Here is a 22,672-nt window from a genome sequence, read left to right as displayed (position 1 = left end):
TGATCAAAAATAATTATAGAAGATGATACACTTGATGATGATATTGCTTCTTTGTCTTATGGTACAATGTCCGAAGGAACTATTGAGGATGATTTTGTTATGCCTATTACTCGTTGTGATGATTATGATTGGGAAAATAATGATACTTCTTATAATCTTGAAAATATTTTTGGCATCAACTTAGAAAATTATGATGGTAATAATTGTTATATTATTGGTGTTATTCATACTATTAATGATGAGAGTGATTATGTTTATGATATGCAAAGCCACAAGCTTGGGGGTGTTATGCTTGATGAGAATGACATGTTTGAGAATTTATTTGCTGCAATTAATGTTTGTCCCAAGCTTGGGGATGTTATGCTTAATGAAGATGATCTTTTTAGTCCCCATACTTTGAATGATTCATTTTTTATGATGATTGCACCCTCATATTTATGATGATTGCAATATTTATGAAACTGGGTTTGGAATAGTGTCCACTTTTGATAATGATTATCCCACTATTTTGGAGGGTGTTGAATCTTATTATAATGATAAAAGTGGATTTGGATAGGTCATGACTTTATTCAGTAATGATTCCACTGTCTTAGAAGAGGTTTCAATTGACTATGATGAGAACAAAGTTGCTACTTATAATGATTATTGTGATGATACTTATATTATAAAAAGTAGTGATGATCACTCTTATAAAACTTGTAATAATTATGAATACCCTTTTACTAAACATTACTCTTTTAATGTGGAAACAATTTATAGTATTCGAGTTTCAGATGATACTCCCACTATTATGAATGAGAATAAAATTGCTTATGAGGAGAGTAATAAATTTTCTATGCTTGTAGATCATGAAAAGAATGTTTTATGTGCTAGCTATATTGATGAATCCATTCGTGATGCTACTGAAAATTATTATGAGAGAGGAACATATGATTCATGATGCTCCCGTTATGTTTCAATTTTGTACTTCTATATAAGCATCATTGAAATGCCTAGCTAAAAAGGCATTAAAGAAAAGCGTTTTTTGGGAGACAACCCAATACTTATACCTATTGTTTTTATGTGTTCACATTATTAAGCTACTATAGTAATCATGTTTTATGACTTTTGTTTCAATAAAATGCCAAGTAAAGCCTTTGGGATAGTGTGGATGATGGTTGACTTGATTTTGTGCAAATAAAAAAACTTTTGCGCCAAGTACTGGAATTTTCATAATTCACTGGAACGTGATAAAATTCTGAAACTTTAAAACATGATTGATATACAAATTTCCAACGTTTTCTAAAGTTTTCAGAATTTTTGGAGTTACAAAAATATAGCTGTTGTTCAGATCATTACAGACTTTGCTCCACAAAAGTGGACCTATAAGGCGATTAGGATTCCTGGTCCGATAGTTTGACGCTTAATGCGTCATATAGGGAACTCCCTAATAGTTTCATAACGTCAACAGTTCAACCGAGGAGACATCCTCCCTAGCGCTTAAGGCGATGTTTCGCCCCTAGCGCCCGTGCTGACGCCCAACAGGCTGCGTGGCCTAATAGCACTCGCCTCGCTGGGTGATTCGCTTTTGCTCGATCGCTCGATAGGCACATAAAAACAGTGGTGTCACATTAAAACAGTAGTTCAGACAAAAATCACTTTTTGTTTTTTCTATAGACTAGTAAGTGTGCACGTGCAACGCACGTCAATTTAAACTAATAAGTGTGCACGTGCAACGCACGTCAATTTAAACTAATAAGTGTGCACGTGCAACACGCATCTATTTGGATTAACACACTATACTAAACTTAATACAAGACAACTTATTCATAAATTTGAATTTTCCCTATAAAATACACAATCTCTTATTCCCTACTTGTACAAACAATTTGAAATATCGTTTCTCCTTAATCAACATGTCTCCTGTACTAAAAGACCACTCAGTGTTCCCAATGTATAAAACTCAAAATTATTTAGAAGATTCATCGTGATTCTCCATATGCACACATTTATGCAAGTATAATTAGACATGAAAATGTCAGTTAGGACAAGCTAAGGAACCGTTTCAGTGCCAACAAACTCCAGTCAAGAATTATTATTACAATTGAGTGTCAACCACAATAGTGGGAAGAGACCTCTATGGTTTGTTGAAAAGAGGAAGCCATTGTCAGATAGAGAAGTGTAGAGATGTCTTGACTGCATAGAATCAGCTGTGATACAAGACAAAAAATGCTAGTTGGATCATCCGATTCTACTATTGCACACAAGTGTCGTAATGTCTGGAAGTAAGAAAAGTGACTTACTTTATTATGAAAATAGAACATGTAAACCAAATAAAAATTACAATGATAAATTGCATAATTATACTTGTTATTCACTGGACAAAAGCATTAATACAACAACTTGGAACAGTTACTTGAGTACTACACATTTCTTTAAGGGCTCAACATTCTAAAATTTTGACAATATAACAAATATCCTCTCAGCTTGTAGTAATAATGATATGAAGATAAATAATTTGAAATGGTCTTCAACATGCGTAGGCTACCACTTGTAAGAATAACAGTGGCAAAAAAGGCCAACAAATGCCGGTTTAGAAAGAAAAAAACTGCAGATGTGCTTCCAATTTTAGCAACTCTAGTGGATAAAACATACCTTACCTCTCAAGTCAGGAAATAGTCAAATGAAAAAATGTACTTCTTATAAATAGTAGAGATGAAGTCATAAGGATCATGATTCAAGATATTCGGAGAAACATGGTTGGTCTCTCTGTATGATGCGAATTTGTCACCCCTACCAAAGTGGTCGTGCGTAGTATGTAATGTAGAGTGCAATAATGAAATAAAATAAATGATATGAGAATTTACCATGACCACAAAATATCCTACATTCGTCATCATCATAATCAACATGCATTTTTTGCTTCTCTTATATGTGGTCCAAATTTTCTATCAGGAAAACATGTTAACTCAACTGTAGATAAGGACAGTATGAAAATGCTCATGTAAAATTACAATTGCAATGTATCTGCTGGACAAACAAATACACTTATGCAAACTTTAGGTTTTTTTAGTAAAACATATGCGAACTTTTTTTCACTAAAACTTATGCAAACTTCTGGGGTTTTTTCACGTAATTTCATGACTGCAAGTAAGGTCTTGGTTCAGTGAATTTGTCTGTGAGTTCATTGTGTAGTCGTGAGTTGGCCATGTAATAACCAGTAGTCAATATTTAAAAAAACAGGGATGTCTGTTACAGGTATGCGAAAATCAGTGAAATAATAAAGAAAGAAAGAAGGCATTGGTTGCCTGAAACCCAACCGTGTGTGCTCCAGCGCGCCTCTGTTTCTCATTGCCTCATCTCTAATTCCTGTACTTCTAGATGTGTCACCACCGGCGAGGTAGCGATGACAGTAAAAAAAACAACACTCGGTGCTTACTTGATTAGTCGTGCGTGCGGCGCGTTCGCATGAAGGCGAGCGTCTCCGTCATTCAGGCCTGCGAGCGGCCGCGGCAACCGTGTCCTCTCACCAGCTGGGCGGCGTTGTCGATGCAGGTGAATCAGTCGTCCAGCTTTGAGGCGGCGCCCTCAATGCACCGGGGCGCCCCCACACTTGATTTTTTTGGCCCACTTATACTGGTTCAGAATACTCAACGTTGTCCCCACTTAAAGGGCGTCGGCGGTGGGTGGTTGTCAGCGTGGGTGTTGTGGACGGAGCTGAAGTCGACGCGGATGCCGGTGGTTCCCGGAGAGCATGCCAGGACGTGCATGAAGTTGTTCGGAGGAAGCCGCAGCTCCTCCTCGCGTGTCTCCCACTGTGGCTCGCATGGGTGGTGGGCTGACGACGGCAAGCGACTCGCGATAGCGATTCCCGAAACGATAGGATGCGCTCGTGATTAGTTTCCTAATAATTAAATATGTTCATGATTAGTTATCTAATAGGATGCGTCTGTGATTAGTTTCTAAATAATTAGATGCGTACATGATTAATTTCCTAATAGGATGCGCGTGGTTATTTTCCTAATAATAGGATGCGTCCATGATTAGTTTCCTAATAATAAGATGTGTTTGTGATTAGTTTCCTAATAATTTGATGCGCTCGTGATTAGTTTCTTAATAGGAGTGTCCATGATTATAGTTTCCTAATTGACCGGGCGTGGACTTTCATATTTTCCTCCGCGGTGGAGTACGGTCAGTCAATGTAAATTGCTAAGTGCACACAGAGAACAAATTAGGTTAAGGCTAGCCGTTAGATTGAGTTTATTAGGACTAATCATGCGGTCATAATGTATCGGTGTACGTTTTGTGCGGTGCACTTAGAGAAGATAATGTTTGCTCTTTTATAAGTAGTATAGATAAAACAAAATATACATGAAAAACCAATTTTTTCATTATTTTGAAAAAACACAAATTGAAAAAGTATTTGTGAATTAAAAAAATAAAAAAATAAAAAAGATTCACAAACTTCGAAAAAGTGAGCGCATCTAAAATATTCATTAATTAAAACAAAAAATCGAATTTAAAAATGCTCACTATTTTTTCTCTTCACTCGGACCAGTCCGCCTAGTCGACTTCTTGTATTTTTTGTGAGTTGTGTATCCAGTCCAATAATACTATTGTCAAGTATCTTTAGGGATGAAGATCTCGGCAAGATATGAAGTTCTTGAAGAATGAAAAAAAACCGATCTACTTCTTTTTGGTATTTTAGACTAAATTCTTTTGTTCCTCGATACTCAATCAAACCCTCTTTTTAAAAGATGGAATCTTCCTCTGGGCTCTCGTATTCGTCCTCTGAATCTTCTTCTGAGTCTTCCTCTAAAGTACCATATTTTTCCTCTGCGCTTTCCCCTGGGCTGCCATATTCGTACAAAAATAGTTCATTAATTTTAAAAGGCGTAAATTTAAAAAAATCTCATGAATTTTTAAAAATAAGTTAATGCGTTTAAAAATGGGGAATTGCAAGAATAGAAAAATAATAAATCAAGACAGAGAAATTCGGTTGAAGACTTCTAGAAGCTTCAAAAAACCGATGCAAGCCTAAAAAACCAAGTAGAAAGCGTTTTCTTCATCCGGAATAACTGACGCCCATACGGATGCATCGATCTAATCTAACACTAAAATATGTCAAGGTACAAACGTCAATGAATTCCGGAGTACATGGTCCGGCGTGGGCGCTGTCTACCGAAACAACACTAACCGGCGCTAAAGGTGTCATACTCTTTTTTTTTAGACATAAAGGTGTCATACTCAGCTCAACCGAGTATGCTTCATGGTCCAGGCCCAACCAAGTGAACTTTCTAGATTGGGCTTAGGCCGCTCCAGGTATCCTGGGCCGATTCTTTGCCTTGGGGCTTAGCGTCAGTCTCTCTTAATTTGACCTCCTTCATTTGAATGATCCAGGCCGGCAGGCCGCTACGTGTTCGTGGTAGTTCTAAAAAAAAAACGTGCTCGTGGTGGAGATGGAAACGAAGGCCACGTCGGTGGTGGCGGACTCCAAAGGAATAATACGTTTCTTCTAAAAAGGAACGAAAGGTATAATACGTGGTGGGTCGTTGCAGACCAAACCCGATCCGATCCGGAAAACTAGAAATCGAAACTAGCTAGGATTAATAGCCATGGCGGCGGCGGCGGCGGCGCTAAGGCTCGGCGGTCGCATGCTGCTCCGACGAACTCAAGAGCAAGGGCGGCGCGTCTTCTCGGATCCGCAACGGCGGCTCTTCGCGGACACGAGCGTGCGTGCAACCTTGGATTGAATGTCGTGCTGCGATGAAAGATTGTATCTATCTATTTTGTGGTCGATCATCATCGTTCATATTCTTCACCCTGCATGCATGCAAGCAGGCCACCGCCCCTGAGGGGAAGCAACCTCTCGCGATCCGCTTGGCGGAGATGAAGGAGAAGAAAGAGGAGCTTTACAACATGGGCTTTTCTTTGGCAACCGAGTACAATCTCCCTTGCGGTGTCGGCAGAGAGAACAAACAGCTGCTGGAGCTGCTCTCGGTGCAAGTCCAGCCAAGGCCCAATGATGTCTACTGGTTTGTTCTTTGCTTACTACGTACTGTATAAATTATTATATCATGTCATTGTCATGTCGTTTCTCATGGATGGGTCGCTTGATTATTAACTAGGATGCGGCGGCGGAGGATGGAGAGGATGAAGCGATTCGTGAAAATTTGGGGGGTATTTACTCTGGTGTGTACGACTGTGGACGGCCTGCAGATGTTGAGCAAGGAGATACGTACGCCTCAAACCAAGGAACGGGCTGGATGACTTCAACGATTGGTGTTACATGAAACATGACTGGTGGAACGGCCGCTAGCTACCTCAACTCCTTGTGCATGCATCCTTGTAGCTCAAGATCCATGATGAATGCTCCCCTTCAGTTTTAGCAGAGGGCTCAAGGTGAATGATCAATATCCACCCACTAGGTCTAGTTATAATTAAGTTTCTCATGTTCCGATCACTCTGCAAGACCTAATCCTTTGTGATTGTTTACTATAGTTTGTCGATAAATCGTCTCAATTATCCCCTTGACTTTTACTAGAAAGTATGTTTTTTCGTCCATCCATTCATCATGTTGATAACTTTTGGTCCCTTGGCTATCAAACTGTACAAAACCCAAACTAACAAAATCGGTTACTTTTGGTCACTTTCCCGACTAGGTCCACTATGTAGGTCAGGTGATCGAAGACTGAGGGTTGGGTGATCACTTCCAAAACACTCCAAGGCCCTGCAGAAATCTCTATTACAGGGAGGTCCCTAAAACCCTACATGTAGGCGTTCCCGCTCACACCCTCGCCCTACCACGCCCGCCTCTTTCCTGTTGCAATGACGATGATGGCGTGCATCTGCTGCCATGCACCGACACTTTGACACCCACCTCCGTACAGTAATGCCCCATATCTCCCTAGTGATGTCCCTCATCGCCTGCCCAATCCCAAACGCCACAGCAGCACGTTGCCATGCCTCCAGATCCCGATACCCGCAGCAAAGCCAAGCAACATCGCCCCCACCATTGTAGTCGAAGGTTATTTCCATTTCCTTTTGATTCAAAGTCAATTTGAAATGGATGGTTCATATGTCAATTTCCAAACGTAAGTTTATATGCATGCCCACATCTTAAATGGATGATTCATGTGTATGTTGTTCATATGTGATTTAAAAAAAACTAGAATGTGTATATGTGAAGCCAATTTCATTTGCAATGTGCATGAAGTCATGAATATCAATGTCGATTATATTGTATTTATTCCCCGCAAAAAAAAAGTGTTTAGGTGGTAATGGTAATGAAGTGTTTGTAATGGATGGAGGAGATGCTTCTTAATGTCAATATGAGGTGCCATACTTTCTTTTTAGATCTTCTTGGAGGGCCATACTACCAGTAAGAGGGATGAAAAGCAACTGCTTGTTTTTTCATGCATTTCAGCAGCTCAGCAGGCTGCTATATACTACTCCCTCCGTTCCTAAATATTTGTCTTTTTAGGATTTTAAATGGTTACCACATACGGATGTATATAGACATATTTTAAAGTGTAGATTCATTCATTTTGTTCTGTATGTAGTTACTTGTTAAAATCTCTAGAAAGACAAATATTTAGGAACGGAGGAAGTATTTGGCATGGCAGGAAGTTGACAGCACTACTTGTTTCGGCATCTCTCCTCACCATGCACAAGCACTCATCTGTACTCCTAGCTAATCGTATTTCATGCATTTCAAAGACGTGGGGCACCAGCAAGGCTGAGGCGTGTTTGTGCTCGCGGCTTGCAGCACCGAGGAATAGAGACTGCGCCCAGTGGTGCCATGGCCGAGACCGAGGCTGCCTAACACGTGCTGGTGGAAGCTCCGTCGCACGACAACCGTGGGGCGCACGGCCTTGACCAAGACAGTGACGAGCATGGTGATTGGTGAGCATCACAAACGTGCCGAGGGATGAAATTTATCCAGTCTGATTTGAAGTGCTTTACAATATAAATTTATCCAGTTTGGAGAACTCTACACTGCAACAAATGAAAATGCCAAAATATCAACAGCTGAATTTATCAGTTTCCTGCGCTCTCTTTTTCCCACAAAGCCTTGAGGTGCATGCAAGACAGCATTTTTTCCGAAAAGGACGATGACCCCCGGCCTCTGCATCATCAGGGCGATGCATGCATGCAGCCATCGAGACCTTACAAAGCAATATATCAATAAGTCTGAAGCCAATATCTCGACAACTTATGTCGCTACTTCTATCAACTTGAAGAAACCTCCCGCACCTCCCGGGTCGCCTCCGCTCGGGTGACTCCGGAGGTTCCAACAAACCCTAGCCAAGCCCTCCCCCAGCCTGATTCCCCTGGCCGCTGCCGCCACCAACACCGGCGGCGCCCGTCTCGCCGAAGGCGGAGGGCAGAGGAGACACGCAATTGTGGTGCATCTGTGCGGAGATGCACGGCGAGGGATGCACGTGTGAGGTGGTTTGTGGAGATGAAAACGAGGTGCGGCGGCCTTGGGCGATGGTGGATCGGACGTGGACGGCACTCGGCGGCGCGATGTGAAACGTTGCTGCGATGGCGTGTGGCGGCGGCAGCGAGCCTGTTTTGGGGCTGATCTAGGCTGACGGGACATGGCCATTACACGCATCGGATGGATGGGCGGTTGTTGACAAGTGGAGCGCTACACCAGCGCAATGCGACGCAACCACGCTCGGGGGTCGATGACGTGGCCCTCTTTGGATCTGGGCCCAATGGGCGGTGGCTGCCACTCGCGTAGGTTGGCGTCTGGATGCTGGGCAGGCGCGTTGGAAGCCTTTTGGGTCAACTGTTCGACAGTGCGCTCAATTTCAGCGCCGGATAACCAGCGTGGTCGGCGAGTTTCGTCTTCTCCTCTACAACCGGCCGGTGGCGTGAGGGCTGTTGGCTCCGCCTGAATAAAGGTGGTTTGGCCCTGCTAATCTTCGAGCGCCAGGTCATCGATCTACTTCATGCGGCCTCCTCAATCTGTACGAGTTCCGATCTTCCTCTCGGAGATTTCCGCTAATTGGCGCATGGCGTCATTGGATATCTAGATCGAAGTCGATCCGGTCGTGCACTCCCTTATCTTCGTCCAGTGAGGCTTCATGAGGGCATGGCGCAAAGCTTCGCCTTTTTGTCAGTGCCATGGGACATGTCTAAATATAGATTTCCATGGTATTGACAGAGGTGGAGAAAGTCATGGTGGTTGTGATCAGAGATTTGTAATGTTGGAGAAGTGTATTGGTGGCAATGAAGATTGGCGGCACAGGTTCTTCCAGTGTGTCGGGTGGTGACTTGCAGCAGCGGCCTTGGCAAGGGGGTCGCAGCACATGTGGACTGCATATTGGGTGGTGCTTCTCGATTACTGAGTCACGATTTCCAGGGTAAAAACCCAAGGTCTGACCTTCATTAGTTGTGCCTGGCAATGGCCTTGCTGAAGGCGTTGTTTTATGAACTCTGACTTTCTCTAGGGTAAAAACTCAAGATCTTTGATCTGGCGACATCAATGTTTGTGCATTGTTTCCTTCTTGGAGACGCCATTTTTAGATAATCTCTTTTGTGGTTTGGGTGTTGTCTTCGGCGGTGGTTAGAGTGTTGTTGTTGTTGCGAGTGTTTCATCACCGTGGGCAGGGTCTTTGTTTTCTATTTCTCTCTTTTTTATTTATTTTTCTTGGTTGTATGCATCCTTGAACTTTGGACATCTTGTTGGTGCAGAGGCTGGGTATAATTGGTATGTTCGCGATTTTAATATATACCCTTTATCGAAAACCAACTTGATGAGGGGGTGCGGATTGTCTGAGCCGCATACCCAAACCTCACACCAAAACCACACATCTAAAGCCGGAAGCCCCAACCAAGCCGCATTGCCGGGTCTGGGGCACACACCGGTCCGGCGCACTGTCAGTGTCACCGCACGCGCATGCTACAGAGGCTGCCGCCACCTTCTTCCACCGGTCCATCTTCGGAGAATTTACTGGCGCATCGACCTTGCCAGGCCTAGCTGTCGTCGACGTCACCAGCACACCTGACAATGCCACCATCTTGCGCTCGTCCATCATCACACGCTCACCGCCGAGACCCACCGTTGTCGATGTGCCAGATGCCAGCCGCTCCTCCTTCGCGAACACCACCTGCTGCCACTAGTCCCATCCCCTCCGGCTCCAGTTCCTCTAACCGAGCACCGGAACGCCCCAGACGGCACCTCCAAGAAGGGCACAACACACGTAGTGCCACCGTCACCCAGTTTGAGGAGATTTTGGGTCTGCACCCGGGCATGGGGTCGGGGTGGAGGGTAGGGACCTCGAGGGCGCCTGGAAGGAGGAGAACAACGACCTTGGTCATTGCCACCGTCGAGATGATCTAGCCATCCAGAGTTTCCTCCAATCCGATGCCACCTCTACCAGCCCCAGCGAACGCACCGAGGCCAACGATTGAGACCGCAAGCCACCAAGTGCAGCGAGAGAGAGGCTCCAGTGGGGAGGAGATCCATAGGAAACTCACCGCCCACACGGTCAAGATGCCGTCCATCCACCACCCGTGAGCTTCGCCAGCCAAGGGCGCCGCCGCCACAACTACCGGGGCCACCGCCCCAGGTCCAGATTCCTTCGGTCCGATGCCACCTCTACCAGCCCAACGAACGCACCGAGGCCAACGACTGAGACCGCAAGCCACCAAGTGCGGCGAGAGAGAGGCTACAGTGGGGAGGAGATCAACAGGAAACTCACCGCCCACGCTGTCAAGACGCCGTCCATCCATCACCTGCGAGCGCCGCCAGCCAAGGGCGCCACCGCCACGCCTACTGGGGCCACCGCCCCAGGTCCAGATTCCTCCACGAGGACCAAAATGACGAGAACCGCCACCGCAAGGAGACCCGCACTGCATGGACCTCGGCGCCCGCGCATGCCGTTGTCGGGGGGGATCTGGGCGCCCGCGGCGCCTGCTGATCCGGGAGAGGGAGGAGAGGCCCTCTGCCGCCGCCATCGCACGCACGGGCTTTATCCGACGCCGACCACCGGCAGCGGCGGTGGGGAGGTGGGTCACTGGGGGAGGTCTCGGCGGCAACTGTTGGAACCTACCGTGTCAGCCCATGAGGGGGACTGAAGCGAGAGGAGGGAGCCGCAAGGTCAACCCTCATACAAGATAGCGTGACAGTCAAAAGCTTTAGATGCTTCCTTTTATACAAAATTTCACGGAAAACAACACCAAGAAGTCATTGAGAATTGACACAAAGCAGAAAGTGCTGAGGCAACTTCCAGCAGTGGTAATCCATCACACAGCAGTGTTGAAACTTCTTTCCCATCACAAGGCTCCCTCGAGAAACCACCGGTAAGCACACGAATTAGGAGCTCCGCGCTGCGGGGTATCAACTGACCAGACTTGTTCAACAGCTCATTTTAATCATCTAGATACATTCTCTTTTATTCATTTTGATGACAAGTATTTTCCGGACGGAGGAAGGGAGTAGTTTCCAACTGCCCAATACTCACATCACGAAGGCCAAACAGATTGTGTAAACCAGCAAAGTTCCTCACTTCCACAAAGCTTGAGCAATGTGCCATGCATACAAGGAAACAAAGCGGGGGAGACGGTATCATCGATCGGCTGCAGGGAGATGTTCAAGAACCGTAATAAGCCAGGACCATTGTTTCTTGTGGTAACTTGTTAAACTAACAAGTAGTAGATGTTGCAGATCCCACGTACCTCCCCGGGACTTGAGACACGCCGCTACAAGGGCATGAAGATCGGACAGCTTGCGTCTTATTTTATTTATTACTGTTCTGCTTCGACTCCGCTGTTGCGGCTATGGCGAGCAGGTGGTTGCATCCTCCGTTCTGAATTATTCGTCGCAGAAATAGATGTATCTAGATGTATTTTAATTGTAGATACATCAATTTCTGCGACAAGTAATTTGGAACGTAGGGAGTCTGGCAGGGGTGGTGGCCGAGAGGCTGCCGGAGCTGGGGAAGAAAGCCTTCCTGGCGCTTGATTCTCGCCGTATGCCGCCATGGACGCGAGTTAGCTTAGCTACAGTTGCGCTGGCTATCGCGGAAACGTGATAGCGGGGAAGATAGTAAAAGGCGCTAAAGATGAGCGGAAACAGACAGTGCCTTACTGGTCGGATTTAAGAGGCGGCGCGGGGTCTAGAGGGCGTACGTGGACGGTAATGAGGCTGTCGGCTCTCGTGTACAACCCGGGGCAGCCGGAGCGCGCTCATGGCATGCCGGCAGCATGGTCACCGCGTGCACTAGCGCACGGGGACACGCATGCCTGGCGCATCTTGTCTGGGGTGTCGACCAGACCCCCAGTAGGTGGTCTATGCCACTGACAAGTCTAGAACAGCTCTTGGTTGGTCCTGCTGATCCAAGTAAGGTTCTGGACAGATATTTTCAAGAGTTACTGGAGCGAAATGGTTTGGTAAATGGAACTGAGATTTTGTGGTAAAACTTTCAGGCCATTTGATAAAAGGGATTTCTATTCTTGTGTCCCTCGTTCCTTAGTACTCCCTCTAGGCCAAAAAAAATAATTCATAATAGGCCTCTAGTTGTTAGGTGTCTTTCTTCAGACACAGGTCTTTGCCTTGGTAGAGATGTTCTTTCCAGGTCAAGTGTGAATCCATTCACAATCCTCTCTGCAAAATGCTGCTGATTAAATAAAAAAAATCTTCCATGTTTAAAAAAAAAAGAGCCCAAGATGCAAGGCGCTGATAGCAGCGAGGATGGAGAATCATGCCACGAATTTGATGAAGCGGAAATGTCGATGGCCGCAGCCGGAGCGCACGCAAGCACAGGCGGGTCCTGCAGCGGTGCCATGCCACGAATTGGTGCACACAGCAATCATCTCCTCTGTCGGCGAACCTAAACTAACTCCGGCTCCGGCTCCGGCTCCGAATTAGCACGGCGACCCGTCTGGATTCAGTTGGTTCGGGTCGAGCAAAAAGAAAAAAGCACCCAACCGATAGACGCATTTAATCCGGGTGTCAAGTTTGTTTGTTTTTTAAGAGGAAAATAATAAAGTCCGTGGCGCGGCAAATCCGGCCAGACAAAATGATCACCCGCGTGGTTCGCGTCGGCATAGTTCATAAAACATCTAGATCAAGCATCACCTTTTGCGAACCAAACTCGTGTCTCCTTGGTAATAAGTTTTTCGGAAAGGAGGGCGAGGGAAGGGCCAAATGCTGTTGCTCGTTGGAGTTGGCCTTTCAATCTTGTGCTCTTCACAAGGGTGCAGCGCCGGCCTCTGCACTGACCATGAGACCTCAACTTGCACTTCTTCTGCACAGCGACAACTCTGTCCTCATGATGGCATAGCATGGACAAAGAGACGGCCCGAGAAAAACAAATCAACTATCTTGTATACCAAGACAAGAAACATCAATTTCTATCAAGTTGCAACAACAGATCCATTTCCATCATCACAGTACAAAGACCTAAAAGACATCCACCAAATTATTACGTATACTTTCTAACGTATCTCCGCCCAACTGGTAATCAATTCTACCTGTCTAGTCTCTCCAAGCTTTTTTTACAGGAGCAAAACCAATGCTCAAAACCCGCAACCGTATGCAATCGATTCTATCATATCTATCCAAGTTACTTTACACGAGCAAAAGGATGCTCAAAACCCATGGGGGGTTTGTGTTGTTGTGTGCTGTACATCCATCACAAAACAGAACAAAATTGCTCAGGCGTGAGTTTGACAGGCCAACTTTCGAGACCTGGAAGAGCAACAAGGGTGCCAACTCTTGAAACCTGGAAGAGCAAATATACTTCTTGAAGGGTGCCAACTCTTGAAACCTGGAAGAGCAAATATACAGAAACTTGGGTTACACAAGGAAACAAAGCACAAACATACTTTCTTGGTAAACATGCATGAATATCAACTTCTAGGATCAACAAGAGGGCATGAGATACGAATATCTTACACTAACACTACCATTACTAAGATACATTGAATAAGCACGAAATTGGGATGTAAATGAGTACATCAAAATTAGCATTAGTAAGACACACATTGACAAAAGGATTAAAACGAGATAACTAATGCACAGCTATTCTAACAATAGTCCACATAACTTGAAAATGTATCTCACTGTGCCTGATCATTCGAGAAAACCCAAAGAATTATACCCTATATTATCAACAAGGTACGAAAAATTACCACAAAACTTGGAAGTGGTGGTCTTCAGGTTAATGCTTTATTTAGACCTTTGTTTACTGTATGGTAAGCATTGCTATTTCAGATGTGCAAAATAAGTACTCAAAACATATATGATTCCTATTTACAAGTCTGTAACTCTTTTTCTGACAAAATGCAGTTTACCACATCTAACCATTCAGTTTCTCATCAAGTACAAAAAGGCCGAGAATTTTAATCATCTACAAAGTTAAGTGTTAAAAAAACTACTACTCCCTCTGTAAAGAACTACTAGCATAACCAAATTCAATTAGGACCCAACTATTCGGAAACAATTTGCAATAACATTTCTATCAGCTAGATAATAGATATGGTAGTCTGCAAACAAGAATTAACTACGAACGAAAATTAACATTGGAATTTCCTTTGCAAACAAAACACACAGACAAACAGGTTTTGTAAATAAGCCAGAAAGCCCTTATGCCTATATCAAATCAAGAAATAAATATGATAGTCTGCAAATTGATGTTAAAACAAGGTCAGGGGTGCTGTAAATAAGCATACAGACAAACAGGTTCTGTAAATAAGCCAGATGGCTGTTGGCTATGCTTTACAAGCTATTCTGTCAGCAAATTTGACACACTGGTGGATCAAATAATGAAACAAAAATAACAAAACAAGGCCAGCCCAACAGGACACCAAGATAGTCAAAAATACTAAATCTACTTCAGAACAATGGATGGGGAGAGACTTAGCAAAGGATATAAGAAGAGGAGAATCTTCAAAACTTGAGGGTAGCAAAAAATGTTAATATTTCAAATTGCAAGACCGTCAATTTTTTAGTAAATACAAGGGAGAACTGTCCATCCATATTGCATTGTGAGTTTGGTAAATTTTTTAGTAAATCACAGTTTACCAAAGTTGCAAATGGACTGCAGAAAATATCCCTTCAAATACCTTTACTTGTTTCAACAGAACAGTGCAAAAGAGAGGTTTAGTAGGTACAGAACAAGGTAGAAACTTATTTGTTTTCACCAACTGTGATTAAAAATTCAGCTGCTAATAAGGATACAACATAAAAGACAAGAAATTCAATTTATAAATAGAAAAGATACAACCCTAAGTAATTTAGTTTACAGAATCAATGTTTTAGAAGTTAGATTGGCATGCCAAAAAACAAACCTGTTAAGTGTCTCAAGGGAATGAAAAATAAATCCCAGCACGGGAAAGCTTCCGGAAGTCCTTGAAATTAACTTCAGCTACAAGATTGAGACGGGATTTGCCGAAGCTCTTGGAGACAACACTTCTGAGAACTTTGTCACTTCCAATGCAGCTCTTCAGATACATAGAGCTATCAACTGAATGCTGAACTCCAGCAGCAAACTTGGTCCGGTCCTCCGCATAGCTATAACTGATATAACCGCCAAGAATAGTGCTACCATTGCCCATACGGCTGGAACAAGTTGCTGTGAAGAGGCCTGGTTGCTTACTGGAAAAGGAGAAGGGTAAGACAAGTTAACAACTGAGAACAACTCACAAAGAACTTATATTGAACAAAAAGTTAGGGAAAGCATATATAACATACAATGTAAGACCAAGGTTGCACCACAGGGATGAGACAGATACACCAGCAGAACAATTGATCCAAGAATCCCCATCATTTATGTGAAGCTTTCCACCAAACCCAAGGCTTTCAACCTTATATAATTTCAGATCCTTAACACCACAAAAACTAGATGAGGAAAAGTATGGCTTCCTGTTCTTGTTCAGCCCAATACAACCAGAAAAAGATTGGAATGGTTGCAGACTTTGCAACTCAAGCTGCATTGATAAAAACAAGTTGGGCAATTTATACAATGGATCCAAAGGTCAAACAAAGAATCACTACATTATTGAGAAGCCTTACTTTAGATTTTCTAAGGGAGTAAGGTATGTGAAGCATTCCTTTGAAGTTATCAGCAAACAGTTTCTCCGCATGCAACTCAGCATAATTCAGCTGCTACAAAAAATAAGTCAAATAAAATAACAGAGTTTTTAATAGTTGTGAAAACTACAATAAAAGAGGTCAATGACTGAGTACATAATTTATGTGAATACTTCAATAGCTAACTTACATTATACAGATTAACATCAGCGCCATTTGCTTCAGCAGCCTGACCAGGTGTAACTTCCGATGCGGACAAGCATATTGATAAATCAGAATTTCTCACACCCAGGTGTAACTTCTTGAGCAGGTTCTTTCCAACAATTTCAGAGCCAAAAGTTACAGACTGGTAGAGTAAGGTTTAAAAGTTAGACCAAGGACACGATAGTTTCAGAGATGGAAAGGACAAAAAGGACAAGAACACATGTAAAATAAAACCTACATAGTTCTGCATTGCGCCCAAATAAACATTCTTTAGCAAAAACGGGTCTCTTGTCATATCAGTAACTTCCTTGCCAATATCATCAAAAAGGGCAGGGTCACCACCCATCTGCGATACACGATATGCCACATCTGTGATCATCAGCCAAATTAGAATACAGCATCAAATAATAAAATTAATAACTACATATATAAACAAGACAGGGTTAGTAAATTACCGGCAAAGCTATTAAAAACTCTGAATGCACTGCCAAAAGATAAAAGCTTATCACCAAGAGAGGAAACATTTTCACGTAGCTGTTGCATTGCCTCCAAAAAACGACTGTCATCACGAGCCAACACCTCTGAAACATTTGTGTGGAACTTCCTCAGCGCATTTAGCAACTCAACGCACATTCATCAGTTATTTCATTGTGGTCTCGAGCATACTCAACTACAGACTTCATATTGAAAGTGAACTCGTTAAGTAATCTAACATATTTGCTATTGAGAGATTGATTATCCATGTAAACGTCAACAGCAGTGAAGCCAAGTTTCCACCGCATTTGAACGGCGCCCGGTCGTCTCATAGACGCAAAGGCAATCGCTGATTTTACAAGAACACCCTGCCAGGGCTTCAGGACGGTCACAGAAATATTACTATCAAACTCAGCAGGGGTCTTCAACTCAAGCCTTGCCTCTTTCAAAAGGTCATCAAGATGCTTTTTAAATTGATACAGCTCAGCCCTGGACAGAGAATGAACAGAAAACAATGTACAGGATTACATTTCTATTTTTTAATCATATGTTTTCTTCTATGCACTGATATTTGACATTTGATACTCTCTTTTATCCAACATCAATATACCCAAAACCAGAAGACGCTAGCTCAAGAATATAATATACAGCAAGTGCACTGGACAAGCATTCATTATTGAGAAATTCCTTACATAACAATAGTTTAAATGTTGTTTCCCTATTTAACACTGCCAAAAAAATTCTTCCAATAGCATATACTGTTTAGATGCTTGTCAGTTTTTTTAAGCGGACAAAACTACCCCCAACTATAACGCACAGGAAAAAAGGACAGGCCGAACAGTCAGCTGGCCAAACCACGGCCCGTCCCTGTCTTTCTTCCCTGTCCCTCCTGCGGAGGGCGACCGTGAAGGGGCTGCAGATGGCGGCCAAGGAGGGGCTATTGATGCAGTGGACGGCAACGGTCTGGCTATGGAGGGCTCGGACGAGGGCACGGCTACCACATCTCACACGGCTTCAACAAGGTATGTGGCTGGATACTCGGCCTCTGGCGTGGCTGCATTATCAGGACAGGGCATGGCTAGCTCCTTGGCCTCAGCTACATGGACTTGTGCTGAAGGTTAAGGCTCACACCTTTTTTTTATCTCAATGCATCATTACATTAGTAGGAGTCTGTACAGTATGTGCAGTAGCAAAGGTCATGCACAACTTTGTCTAGCTCATGCCTATGTTTGTCATTAATTTACAGGATAGATCCAAACTAAGTTATTTGCTGAAAATTAAATTGTTTTTAGTCATACTATTTTCATGAAGAAAAATAAGGATCATGCATGGCCTCAATGGTGTTACATAAGGAAGAAAAAAATCAGTGTCAAATAGGGAACAAAATTTTAACGCAGTGTTAAATAAGGAGTTCTCTCTTCATTGTTATGTAGAGTAAGCAAAATATTTGAGCCCATTCATACAAACATAAAAGTAAAAAGTGACATTACGAAGTTGTAGTAGTGCAGAGAAGATTAATCCATTTTGATCAAAGTGACCATGTTGCAACGGTATGATCCAAGCATATGAAATTAACAAGACTAAGGTGCAACAATTTTTCAACAAAGTCGGGTCACGAGAAGATCTGTGGAATTTGATGGCTGGGGGAGATAAGACTTTTACCTTTCAATCTGGGTCGGTGAGAGGTCAACAGGCACGATTTGAGTTGGCGTTGGGGTGTAGCCCCGCCTTTTGTTGGGGTCGGGCCTGAACCCGATGGCCACAGCCAGCCTGCTGAACCATCGAAGAGGTTGACCAGGACTCGGGCCTGGTGCTTCCCACGGCCTGAAGAAGTGCACATTTCGGGATCAGTTCCCGAACATACAGATCGGGAAAGCAGGATCGACGTGAACGTGGAGATATCGAGTACCTGGCCCAAGAGAATCCCTCGCCGGTGTGTCCTGGGGCATGGCCGCGGCCACCGGAGTAAGCGCCCGTCCCGCCCTCGCTGGTGTACCCTCGGGCATGGGCGCGGCCACCGGAGTCAGCGCCGCGAGCGCCCTCGCCGGGATGGTGCCCTCGAGCATGGCCGCGGCCACCGGAGTCGGCGCCCTCGCCGGGGTGGTGCCCTCGAGCATGGCCGCGGGCACCGGAGTCGGCGCCCGCCACGCCCTCGCCGGATCCGGCATCAGAGCCTCCATCGGCGGACGGAAACGCCATTGAGAGGTAGGATTCGCGATGGCGGAGGTCGAAAACCCTAGCAATGGAGAGATTTGGGGGCGGATGGGGGGCGGGCGGGCGGTCGGTTGCGACTCTGAGCGGGAAGGGGCTCGGGTGGAGTAGTCTGATGTTTGGCTAGTGAGAGGCCGCGCCTTGGGTCGGTCCAGTTGGATCCGGCATCAGCGCCTCCAACGGGGCCGCTGGGCCGGCACCCCAAACGGACCGGAGGAGCCCATTCACGATCCGATCTCCGACGATTCGTCGTGTGTCTGAATTCAGATAAGATACCTTCAAAAAAAAAAGAATTCAGATAAGATGGGGAACGAACAAGCACTCATCAGATCCAAATACATCAAGTAAACACCAACAAAAATTTTGAATCGATTCGAGCCTTCCCACGGCCAACGTACCGACAGCAAGATGGATGGAAGGGTCACCTCTTGAGCCAGGCCAATCAATCTGAAGATGCAAAATTCAGTTAGTCCCCAGGATGATACAAAAAGAGCCTCGCCTCGCCTCGCCTCACCATGGTGGATTATACCCCAAGCCGGCAGATAGAGGTCCTGCAGACGCCGCCTTCTTCGGCGAGGCATGATGATGAGACGGTTGTTTTCGCGAGCTCGGAGCACACACGCCATGGCTGCTAGGGTTGGGTTGGGGGAGGGGAAAGAGGCGAGAGGCCCCGAGCCAACTTATATAGTACGGCCAGGCATTCAGCTGAATCAGTAGGAGCCCTCACTCTCGCTCCCTGGCCCACGCGCCAGCGACAGATGGAGACGCCGCTAATTACGAGGACTCGTTTTTTTAGCAAGTCCTGACTAGCTCTGCGCGTAATTAGGGATCCCTAATTAATCTGTTTCCAACCGCGAGAAAGAATCCTTTTATTCACCGCCAGAAAAATCAGCCCGCGTTATTTTTTTTAGGGTGGGGCACCAATTTGTTTTCGTTCGTAAGTAAAAAAAAAAAAGAAGCGAAAGAGAATCCTACCTTTGATTTACTGCCAAGAAGAAGAAGATTTCATCCTGCCTGCGCATTGCATTGCCACTTCCGGCTCAAGGCCGCCCACAAAAGAACGGCAAGCGCCGTAAAGGTTTGACGCCAACGCGCTGACTTGTGGGCTCCTCCCTGGCTTTGCCCCACGTGCTGCGCTGCCCCCGCCCGTTGGATAAAGTCAACGTCCCATCGCACGGTTCGCAGCTCGCCCCCACGGAGCGCTCCTTCCTCATTGGTGGACTCAGCAGCTCTCTCGCCTCGCTACGAGTCTCTACTCCTAATGGAGCAGTTGGTAGTTTCCGCCGGTCAATTTTCGTCCCACCTTCCCTGGTTTTTTTTGATACTTCGTCCCACCTCCGGCTTTCCATCATTCCTCCGTATCTTACCTCCCAACCAATAAAAAAAACGTCAAGATACAACTACGCCCATTCTGAACCGCGCCGGTTCACAGCTAGAAAAAACCCCTACAACGATCAATCACGATTAACCTACGAAATGACGGGCTGATCGATCTGATCGTCTTGACCTCGATCCCATTGCGAGCCGCGGTCATTCGTCCCCGCCCCTCAAACCCTTGGCCGCCGTCACAAACCCTGAAACCCTTGGCCGCCGCCACAAGCGCTCATACAGTAGGTCTCTTTCACAGCGTGCAGTCTTATCCCGGCGACGACGCCGTCCGGGTGCAAAGACAGGCTCACGTCCCCGATCCGTCGCTCTTCAGCGGACGTGCGTGCGATCCAGTCGCCGCCGGAGTGGCGATTGCAAAATCAGGTGTCAGGTGTGGCGTTTACATATTCCTACCTTTACAATTACTACTCTTACAAATCTGCATCTCTGATCGGTTCCGTGGTCGTACTGGCATTGTGATCTCGGTTCAACATCCTCAACTGTGCCATACCTCTTGCTCTCATTTTATCAGCCCTAAATTGAATCATCTCATTGCAAGGAACTTAGTTTTCGTGCACATAACTGACAGGAGTTTGGGCCTGGTGCCGGCCCCAGGGTGGGGTGTCATCAGCAGCAGCATCTGGAGGTTAGTTGACACAAACATAAGGTAGGTAAGAGGCTTGACTCTAATTGGTGACATGCAAAAGTTAAGGTTTCTATGCCAACAGGAAATAGTCAGGGGGCGGTTGAAAAGCATTATGCATTAATTATGTGAATACGAAAAGTGCACATAACTCATGCGTAGCAGATTATGATAGGTTAAAGCATGCCCGTAGAATTAACTTCAACAGTTATCACGCTATGAAAGCTTGCGAATGTTCGTTAACACATGTGTAGTACTTTCTCATGGAAATGCTGCATACCTGTAGAAACGTCCTCTTCTGGTAGCTGATCAACCGCCCTGCTTCTTGAATTACCCATGTGTACCTATGAAATTAATTGCTATACATCAGTTAAATGCTGTATTGGCAATGAGAATATACTGTAAGCTGGCATCAATAGGTACAGGCTGGATGAATAAAATCGTTCAGAGTGGGAAATAATGTCATCCTCCCATATGAACCACCGTTTTGAATGGGAAATGTTTGTCACTATTTGACAGCCATACCTGTTTATCACTATTTGACAGTATGTGCACACAGGTGGTGAATCATCAAGTGGCAACAGGCATCGGGGACGGTGTCATCGAGTTTGCATCTCACAACTTCAGAGGATCTCCATTTTCCATCCTCGAAACAGCATCACATGCAAAAAGTGACACAAACATAAGGTAGTTATAACACTTTAATCTAATAGGTTCCATGCAATAGTAAACAATCTAGCAGTCTATGCCATCTGAAAAAAGTCAAGGGTCTTATGCCAATGTGAGCATCAGGTGGTTGAAATTGATTTAGTCCAAATACGACTCCGTAACCAACATTCCATGTTACATTGATGGGAGACCATAATTGTATTTGCATAGCTAACATTAATTTCCCATCAGAATTCACTTGCCTTTTCGAACTACTAGCAAAACCACCGTTTTTTATATATCTGGTCCAGTATGTGCACACAACCTGTTTTGGTGCCAATTAAATATACTCATGCCAGCTTACAGTATATTCTCATTGCCAATACAGCATTTAACTGATGTATAGCAATTAATTTCATAGGTACACATGGGTAATTCAAGAAGCAGGGCGGTTGATCAGCTACCAGAAGAGGACGTTTCTACAGGTATGCAGCATTTCTATGAGAAATTACTACACATGTGTTAACGAACATTCGCAAGCTTTCATAGCGTGATAATTGTTGAAGTTAAATCTACGGGCATGCTTTAACCTATCATAATCTGCTACGCATGAGTTATGTGCACTTTTCGTATTCACATAATTAATGCATAATGCTTTTCAGTCCTTACAAGATGTACAATAGTTGAAGATAACAATGCAAGCATCTTACCCATAGCGGAGACTGGTGTGGACAATTCAGCTACTGTTACAGGTATAGAGCTTGTGTGACTATTGTTGGGAATGTTGCCATGTAGGTACGACGTTTATAACATTGTCCTTATATTCATGTTGGTTGTCATCCTACAGATGGAGAGCATAAAGAGGATTCATTCACAGCTCCGAATACCAATGATTTGGATTTTAGTTTAGATGAATATGGTACTCTCTCAGCCTCATTACAAATGTCAAGATTGTTATAACCATATTTTTGTAGTGTATATTTCATTGATTTTTTGTTATTTACTGGGTATCACTATACAGGTGGAACAAGTTCACCACGGATTAAAGACCTTCATGATGGTTCGTTGTTGGGTTCCAACCATCTAATTCTTGATAG

General features: G+C 44.6%; 2 protein-coding genes across 5 annotated transcripts; one reads left to right on the top strand and one right to left on the bottom strand.

Annotated features, from left to right (window-relative positions):
- The first annotated feature begins 5,584 nt into the window (after positions 1 to 5,584).
- Positions 5,585 to 6,496, top strand: LOC119349482. The gene is made up of 3 exons (XM_037617527.1): positions 5,585 to 5,711; positions 5,821 to 6,014; positions 6,108 to 6,496. Exons 1-3 carry the CDS (start codon positions 5,595 to 5,597, stop codon positions 6,247 to 6,249), a joined length of 453 nt encoding a protein of 150 aa, XP_037473424.1. The 5' UTR covers positions 5,585 to 5,594; the 3' UTR covers positions 6,250 to 6,496.
- A 6,813-nt stretch (positions 6,497 to 13,309) lies between these two features.
- LOC119295269 lies at positions 13,310 to 19,570 on the bottom strand. 4 transcript variants are annotated; one of them, XM_037573652.1, is made up of 11 exons: positions 19,431 to 19,570; positions 19,315 to 19,363; positions 18,615 to 19,192; positions 18,368 to 18,529; positions 16,687 to 17,194; positions 16,470 to 16,600; positions 16,218 to 16,373; positions 16,010 to 16,102; positions 15,689 to 15,924; positions 15,286 to 15,592; positions 13,322 to 13,763 (listed from the first exon to the last, which is right to left on the bottom strand). In XM_037573652.1, exons 5-10 carry the CDS (start codon positions 16,862 to 16,864, stop codon positions 15,298 to 15,300), a joined length of 1,089 nt encoding a protein of 362 aa, XP_037429549.1. In that variant the 5' UTR covers positions 16,865 to 17,194; positions 18,368 to 18,529; positions 18,615 to 19,192; positions 19,315 to 19,363; positions 19,431 to 19,570; the 3' UTR covers positions 13,322 to 13,763; positions 15,286 to 15,297. The 4 variants fall into 4 exon arrangements, with proteins under 4 accessions (XP_037429574.1, XP_037429549.1, XP_037429566.1 ...); XM_037573669.1 differs by having other exon boundaries at positions 16,010 to 16,099; XM_037573662.1 differs by having other exon boundaries at positions 19,446 to 19,570.
- Between the last annotated feature and the right edge of the window lie 3,102 nt (positions 19,571 to 22,672).

This window comes from Triticum dicoccoides, chromosome 1A, assembly GCF_002162155.2.
Source record: "Triticum dicoccoides isolate Atlit2015 ecotype Zavitan chromosome 1A, WEW_v2.0, whole genome shotgun sequence".
Lineage (NCBI taxonomy): Eukaryota > Viridiplantae > Streptophyta > Magnoliopsida > Poales > Poaceae > Triticum > Triticum dicoccoides.
The sequence above is the reverse complement of the archived record's forward strand: the minus strand, read 5'-3'. Positions and strand labels throughout refer to the sequence as shown.